We start from the raw sequence: 8,777 nt of genomic DNA on the forward strand, positions 1-8,777 counted from the left end.
AAGAAAAAGTATAAGAGTCTTTATCAGGTAGATATCGGTGATGACTTCGCGTACTTATGGAAGGTGTTGTGCATGTCTTCGACAACATATGACTTCGACTATAACTGCACTAAAATGGAAGACATGTTAGCTGAACACGGGAGGCGCGGTGAGTCTTTTATGCGTATAGCGTTACTAATAGTTACTAATATTCTAGTGGTACATTTCATAAAGTTTTTCTTTTTATTTTTTCAGAGGTTTGAAATTATGTTCGTGACAACTGGTTGGTGCCATACAAACAAAAGTTTGTATCTTGTTGGATTGACGACAGCCGAAACTTCAGCGAGCATGCAACAAACCGAGTTAAGAGCCAACACACCAACTTCAAAAGGTACATTAGGGGGGGGGGCAAACAATACGCTAGACTCTATTACGGCGTATGCCCTTAAAGTTGTTAATTCCCAGATGCAAGAAATCAGTGCAACCAACAGCAAGTCTAGCAGGGCTGATATGTTGTCGGGGATAAGCTTCTAGGAGACTATCCGCATGTGCAGTTTGAGGATGGGGGGGGGGGCAGCTTTGACCCGCTTCAAACAGCTCCGGCAGATGACGTCGTGGGCTAACACGACCTTGTCTTGGACCTTTATAGATGGTTATGGCGAGAGGGACATGATCACGGAGATTATCGGGGTCGATACGCCATGACGCAGATTGTTTACCATGCCCACCGTGGCGCACCAGGAGCTCCCGCCAGAGTTTTACTTTGTGTTCACTTTCAGGTATTTTTTGCTTTTCATTTAACTTGTCAAACTCGATTTACCTAAGTTGTTAATATTATTTCAAGCCATGCGCGTCGGGACGTTTGCAGCGTCCGATGTTGATTCCTGGTGCGGATCATGCTGAGGCTGAGGTTTCTTTCCACATGTTCGGGGAAGATCATTTTCTGTCCATGAAGGAGTTTGCGGTGGCGATCGCCTTATACACACCGGAGGAGGTGGAGTTTCCGATTTGCGCAGACAACATACACCATACCTCTGATGACGTGTAACGTTCGTGAATTCCGACAAAAGATTTAGCCTTGTAGTGGTTGCGTACACCTTCGGGCTTGACCCGGCATTCGTCCGAGAGCTCCTTTCCACCCCGTAAACGTATCTTGCTTAACTTTTTGTGCAAGTTCAACTCTTAATAAAGTGGAGGGGCCAAAATGTTTTATTGTTATTATATTTTATATAAAAATAAATAAATAAACCCTAGACCTAACCCTAATCAGCCGATCGGCGCCCCCACCCCCCTTTCCACCTCGTTTTGCGTGCAATCAGCCACCGCCCGGCCGTCCAAACTTCAATTCCAGGTCGGTATTATATGTATACAATTCTTTTTCACCTTAATTCATCCTTATGTCGCGCTTATTGGTCGTTAAGATTGAGTTTTGATGATAACAGCTTGCTGACAGATTCGTATACGTTTATTGTAGGGCCTGTAACGCGATGTTAATCCACTTTTTTTGATATATTCTTGATTCCATGATGTTCTACTTTGAGTCTAGTTTCCAGAAAGGTATAATACGTAATTTTTGGACGAGATTTGAATAGTTTTTATGAATTTATAAAATCGAGTGTCAAAGCTGATGCGGGATGACGGATTCTGGTCTGTCTTCCCGACGTCATAAACTTTTTTCAAAAGGTCCAAATTGGTTGGTTCCACTTCTTATAGTTAGTATTTTGAATTAAGAACCAAACCCAATTGGAATCGTTTAATTTGGTTCGGTAATGAATTTTATAAAAATAAAACCATTTTGTTGCGGGCTGAAATAGCTGCACATCCCTTTCTGTGTTGGAAGAATTTTTATGATTTTTGTGTCCAATAGAAAAATATAATAAAAATATTTTTATAAACCTAAGACATTTATTAAAGTCTGGTAAAAATTTAATAATTTAATTCAAATGTTATCCTATGTAATTAAATGCATCTTCGCATGCTAAAATCTGCACGTTTTACTCATTATTAATCAATAAGTTCGTTTTAGGCTTAACCGGTGGTTTTGGTTAGTTGAAAGGTTTTAGGGGCCTTGGGCCAAGTGTTGGGCCTCGGGCCAAGTGTTGGGGGCCAAGTGGTTGGGCCTTGGGCCAAGTTTTTGGGCCTTGGGCCAAAGTATTGGGCCTTGGGCCCAGTTGTTGGGTCTTGGGCCGGAGTGTTGGGCCTGAACGGCCCATTAGGCTAGAGTGTTGTTACAGTCTAGTTTAGTAACGCGTTGTGTATAATTTACAGGCCCTTGCTTGTGATTGTGCACTTAGGGATTTCCTAGCTCATTGCAGGTGTTCGGTTAATTCAGGTGAGTTCATGATGCCCTTTTTACTCTTTTACGTTTTGGGCTAGCATACACACCGAAATACAATTGTAAACGATTTTACTCGTTACAATGATTTGAATAGTTTTACATGGTCTCACTCGTGATGGTGCATTTTGAATACTATATTTGAATTATTTTATATGCCTTAGGATATTTTAGACTCGTTCATGGTCTTGTGTCCTTAAGGTTACATACACTATTGATGGTCTAGACTCGAGGATGTTAGTGGACTTGGTAGTAATTGAATATGAGTAGACCTATTACTTAGTTCCCATATGGGATGATATATATATATATATATATATATATGTAGGAATATATATGTATGTATATATGGAGGTATGTATGTACGTATGAGGATATGTACCTTATAGCCTACGATTATGTAATGATATTTAGTTCCTCGTGACTAAGAATGATGTATGTAGGCTTATTGATGTGTGTGTGTATGGTGATTCACGGCTGGGTCAAATATATTACTCGGGTTGTACCCGTGGTGGAGAGGCCCGTGTGACGTGATCATCATTTTGGTGGTCAAATATATTACATGGGTTTTAAAATCTCGTGGTGAAGAGGCCCGTTGATGTTGAGCCGTGATCGGGTCAAATATATTACTTGGGGAAGACCTGGGGTGAGGAGGCCCGTATCACGTGCTTGGATGTATGAGCCGGGATCGGGTCAAATATATTACTCGGGTTGTACCCGTGGTGACGAGGCCCGCACCCCGTGCTTGGATGTAAGAGCCGAGATCGGGTCAAATATATTACTCGGGTTGTACCCATGGTGGAGAGGCCCGTATCTCGTGCTCGGATGTATAAGCTATGACCGAGTCAAATATATTACTCGGGTTTGACTCGTGGTGGAGAGGCTCGTGTCACATGCTTAGGTCTTACCGCGTCCGGGTCAAATATATTACTCGAGTCTTGACTCGTGGTGGAGAGGCCCGTGTACGTGTGTTCGACGATGATTGTATTACTTGGTGAATTATATATAATTTATTTTATTTATACCTTCTCTATTGTTTATAACTATAGCTTTGAAATAAAGTATGAATTATTGTTTATGAAAACTTGAACTCACTCAGCTCAAGCTGACTTTGTGTATATGTTAGATTGACTTTCAGGTTGAGGATTAGAGATTTCCGCTTGGACGTGCTAGAGACTACTCGGACGGTTGAAGGCACATCTAGTTGAAGAATTAATAACGCAAACTGTTTCTTTTAAATTATTACCATAAGTATTTAAATTTTAATTTTGGTCACTTTCCTTGGTTTTGGGAATTTTGATGTTATCTATTCCGCTGTTTACTACTCTGAAACGATTTTAATGAGATGAAGATTTCAAATAAAACGAATATTTTATTTACAATTGATTTTGGACACCTGTACCCGTGTTTTGGGATTTTTAATACTTAAACTTTTCTGCTGTTATTTACTTTGAACTTGTTTTAAATACAAAGAATCGTTTGGTTTTAAATTTTTGTGAATTTGTGGATGTGATTACCAACTGTAGGATTCCCGAGATTCGGGGTCTTACATGACGTCTTGCGGCATTGGTGGACGACGATTGGCTAGGGTCCTTTCGAGCAGATGACCTCCGACATCAGGGCCTCGTCCATCACAGACCCGTTGTACAGGTACGTGCACAGTAATGTAATGTAATGTAATGTAATGTAATGTAATGTAATGTAATGTAATATATCATTTTGTTGTACAGGTACCTGCATAAGCTGGTAGCCGGGTCAGTACAGGGCCGTTTTTGGTGGCCCATACGTGATGCAGATTGCGATCAGTTTGGGCTAGCGCCACGGCTGCCTGATCTACATATCAAGCCAATTTCCCCACGCGATTACTTGGGTCGTCAATATGCAGATCGTTTGGGGGATTGGCAGGCATGACCGACTGATCACTAGTCGGGGGGCTCCCGCTTACGTCCCGGTCCTACTTATCGAGCCCCCGCCATTGGAGGCACCGGTGGTGCATATCTAGGACGTGGCGGATGACGGTGATCAGGTACGCTTTATCATCGTTTAAATTCCTTTGTTTTCTTTTAATTATTAACGCTAGTTTATCATGCTAATATCAACCACGCACCCTAAGGACCCGCAACACGTTCCACATACATATCGCACCATGCGTTGGAATGTGGCCACTAACGACCGATTACATAGCTTAGAACAAGGTATGTTACACCTCCAGCAGGGGATGTCACAGCTCCAACTTCAGATGGCGTAAATGGTAGAGCAGGAGGCCGCCCGACAGCAGGGTGAGGAGTACAGACTACTGCCGCCACACTTCGACCACGAGGCGAGCACGTCAGGCGCCAGAAGTCCATGCGAGGACGACGGCGATGATGCTGAAGATAGGCCGACCAGACATAGACGAGATGATGGCGACGTGGGTGGTGTTGTCGTTAGTTTGATTTTTACATTTTGTTTTTATTTGTACAAAGTCGTTGTAATGCTTGTGTATGCATGTATATATATAAATATCATTTTATTTATATTGTTTCGTTGAAATTTTAATATCGAGCAAATTAAGTATCCCTAATTGTTGAAAACGAAAATCATTAAAAAAAAGTATTTTTTTTAAAACTAATTGCTAATAAAAAAGTTAAAAAAGACCAAAAAAGAAGACATCTAGGTGACAAGGAGAATATGTTAAATGGGCATTCAAGGTCAGTAAGAAAGAGAAGGAGTAAAGAGTAACACTGCTGAAATTACCAAGGGTTGTTGTTTCCGCCAGAGTAAATGGGATTCGAACCCATGATTTAGCAGTTGGTTGAGCAGTCATGGCGGGCAAACACAAACAGCAAGCAAAGTCTTGGCTCGCTCTCATTGGGAGGCTGTTCAACCAGACCGAAGTTGAGTATTGACACAAACAATAAGAGGACGAGCTTCCCTTCTACTACCGAAAAGAGGAGTTTACCACCGTACATATTCCACTCACTATCCTCTTTGATCCTATTCCAAGTTTCATGGATCCTATATTCACTATCCTTGTCTAGAAAGAAGCGATTCGGTAGCACTGATTACTAGAATAAGGTAAAAGATCAAAGAAGTCCTACGATCGATCCCATTCCTAGTCTTCGTACTAAGCCCTGTTGCCTTACCCCTAATCAAGCTTGCTTTCAGCCGAGCCCTTCGGTAGTTTCCCTCCTCGCCCAATTCTCACAATAGAAAGTTGACACTTGCACGCCTTACTTGATAGGAGGCTTCTCGGGGATAACATGAAGTCTAAGCCTGAACCCTATTAGTTATGTGCTTCCTTTCAAGAGCTGGGCAACTACCCGTAATAAAGTTCTTCCTAGCGTATAGTATTGGGCATAGCACCACCAAGCCCCAGGACTTCCTTACTTTATTCAATTCTTCTGCCTTTCTCCTGACCTGAAATGACTTGCTTTGCTAGTGTTTCCCCTTGCTCGCGGGGTTATAGACTAATAGAGGGAGATTAGCAGCTGGCTCCTATCATACTACACATAGGGTTATAAGGTTTATCCACTTCCTTACTTCCTCAAAAAGGGGGAGACTGGTTTTATTAGAACCAGAACAAACCCTAGATAGAAGTCAAAAATGTTAGGTTCTAAAGCTGCTACTGCTCCGATAGCTGCTTTATAGGTTGCTTGCTTACCTGATTTGACTTCCTCGTACACTCCTTCCAAGAAAGCGACTTCTTTCATTCTTCGAATATGCTATCTACGGTGCTTGGTCTTTCCGACTCTTAGCTTTCCCCACCCCAGAGCAAGCAGAGGCCAGGCCAGGCAGGCGGGTTGGTGTTCAACCTTCATTCAATAGCGCTATCTATCTATCTATCCGATGAAAGGTCTTAGAAAAGAAAGGTCTTAGAGAGAGAGAAAAAAAAAAGGAAATGACATAAAAACACGTTTTTTTGCCACCCCTGGACGCCAAAGGGTTGGTGTGAGAATTTCCGATATTTATATACTCTTTATTCATATAGTTAATTTCCGGTTGCTATTTATAGGTATGTAAATTTTTGAGGGGGGTATGAGGAAATTTTTAAGATTTTCTCTTTTCAAAGTTTGATTTTTGAAAGGCTGAATAGTGATTCTTGAAAGGCTTCATAGCATTGTGACTTTCATATTTAATCATGAATTGATTCACCACAAAATTATATTCTTCAAAATAACTTGGATTCAAATTTTAATAATTGGTTTAATTATAGTTTATTACCTTTTATTTCCATTAGGTTTCCACTAAGCTTCAACAAAAACATATATTAAACACTAAATTCACGCTCCATAACGTGTGGGTAAGAATCTAGTTCTAGTAAAAACTGTAAAATAGAAATAATTTGTAAAAAATCTGAAAGATAATTATTTAGCACCCTATGTGTGTATTTTTGTTGTTGAGCAAAACACTCAATTCCAAGTGAAAACCAAATCAAAATGGAAAATCGTGAAGCAAATCTTTGGTAAAGCTTTGTTTCTTTGACTTGTTAAAACCCATGAAACATAATCTAGCATCATTCAATAAAATAAATTAAAGTAAACCGCTTTGGAGATTTTCTTTGCTAATTATCATTATATGTTGGACCCAAGAGAGTGAATTATTATTAAAGTGGATCTGTGGATGCATTTTTATTAATTTTAAATTTGTTTATTTGTATTTTATAAAATTATGTCGATGAGAATTGTTGAACAGCTGATTTAGACATTCTTTATAGAAATAATCCAAAGTGTATTTTGTTAACAACATACAGTACTGTATTAGGATATGCGTTAACAAAATATTTAAAATATCTTTTAATAAAATATAACAAATAAATCTTATAAACATAATAAATATGTTTTAGATAGTAATAATTTTCTAAAATTATGATGGCACAACTTATGCAACATTAAACACTAAAAGTGCTAGATTTCTAATCATCCCTTCCACTCCAATAGAAACATTCATAATTGCACCCAACAACGCTTCCTTTTCACCATATTTAAACATCCCCTCCCAAATTCTACTCACTTTTTATTCATGTCTTTTAGTTTATGCTCCACCACCACATGATGAATCATTCTTCCTCCTCCCTCAATAGCTTCTATAGCTCCCTCACTCATAGTCTTGACGACATTCATCATTCGTTTCATTCTCAAAACGACATGTCTATCCACTTCCTACAGCTTGTCCTCGCTTCCCTTCAATCTTTTCATTCTAATTTAACCCTTTTGGTTCAAAAACTACACTTGCCCGTAGGCGAAAAATGGCTAGATGAGTATATGGATGAGAGTGCGCGCCTTTGGGAAGTATGTCATGTCTTAAAATCAGGCATTTCAAACATGGAAAACTATTGTTCCATGGGCGCCAGCATCCCCTTTATCCTTGAAAACCATGATCCAAGTCCACAAATCTCACACGAGGTAAATCATCATGTGATTCGTGACTTCTTGAGTTTCTTTAGCTTTAGATAACCGGATTTTGAATTAAAACTTTAAACCTCTAATATTTCAGGTGCTAACAGCTATAAACCGTTGCCAGAGAGAGAGCGTGAGACTGGAGGAAGAAAACAGGAGCTTGGCGGAAACAAGAATTAAACCATTGACCATGAAATTTGAAGACAATATTTTAACGCAATCGAAGTTTAACGGGTTCAATGGATTTAGAGGAGCACTATATACATTAAAGAGCATAAGCTCATTGCTTTTAAAGATCATGGTGAATGGCCTTGTTTATTGTTCCAATGAAACAAGTTTGTCTTCTTTGTACCACACGAATACTACTAGTTATAGTGAGAACCATGCGATTTTTAGAACAAATTTTATGGTCTCGGCTGCAAGATTGAACGAGAGGGTGAATGAGAGAGAAAACGGGCAAGATGGTATTTTACTTAACGAGTTCCGAGAAACAATCCACGCCATGGATGAGCTGAAAAGAGAGTTGGAAAGAATTAGAGGATTCGAAACAGAAATTGATGTGAGTGGAAAGGTTGAAATTGTGAAGAGTTGTTTTAGTGGGTTGCAATGTGGAATTGAGAACATTATTGTTCAACTTGATGATTTTTTTGATGAGATAGTTGAAAGTAGGAAGAAACTCCTAGAATTATGAATCCATAACACATAGCTTTAGACTTGTGTGCAATTTCATCATTTTTAAGAAATACAAATACTACAAACATTTGTATGTCATGCTTTGAAATTTGTACATTTTTTTTATTAGATGTGGCACTAGAAGTTCTATAAAATGGAGAACATAAAACCGTGGGTAGTATTAAAATCGTATGGTTTTGTCTTGAGAAATTCTTCTAGAAATAACTTTGGTTTGAGGCTTTGAGCATTAGTGAAGTGATAGATATGATTATGACCTCAAAAGTAAAATAAACATGGAATTGGGATGTGAACCTTCCTTTCATGGAAAGTAAATTAGATTTGCATACAGGCTAGGGGACATGAAGAATATAAAAATCTTAAAATCATATCTTCAAAAGAAAACCAAAATATCG

General features: G+C 39.2%; 1 protein-coding gene across 1 annotated transcript; it reads left to right on the forward strand.

Annotated features, from left to right (window-relative positions):
- The first annotated feature begins 3,917 nt into the window (after positions 1–3,917).
- Positions 3,918–8,383, forward strand: LOC143558414 (uncharacterized). The gene is made up of 3 exons (XM_077047254.1): positions 3,918–3,964; positions 4,045–4,219; positions 7,790–8,383. The coding sequence occupies exons 1-3, from the start codon at positions 3,918–3,920 to the stop codon at positions 8,381–8,383; spliced, it is 816 nt and encodes a 271-aa protein (XP_076903369.1).
- The last annotated feature ends 394 nt before the right edge of the window (positions 8,384–8,777 follow it).

The sequence above is a fragment of the Bidens hawaiensis genome, unplaced genomic scaffold (genome assembly GCF_021521415.1).
Source record: "Bidens hawaiensis isolate Kalapana, Puna unplaced genomic scaffold, B.hawaiensis_p1.1 tig00019449_1, whole genome shotgun sequence".
In the NCBI taxonomy this organism is placed as follows: domain Eukaryota; kingdom Viridiplantae; phylum Streptophyta; class Magnoliopsida; order Asterales; family Asteraceae; genus Bidens; species Bidens hawaiensis.

Coding starts and splice junctions, on each gene's coding strand:
- LOC143558414 (XM_077047254.1), top strand. CDS start 3,918: ATGACCTCCGACATCAGGGCCTCGTCCATCACAGACCCGTTGTACAG. Junction 3,965..4,044: donor ATCACAGACCCGTTGTACAG/GTACGTGCACAG, acceptor TTTGTTGTACAG/GTACCTGCATAAGCTGGTAG. Junction 4,220..7,789: donor ATCGTTTGGGGGATTGGCAG/GCATGACCGACT, acceptor CTAATATTTCAG/GTGCTAACAGCTATAAACCG.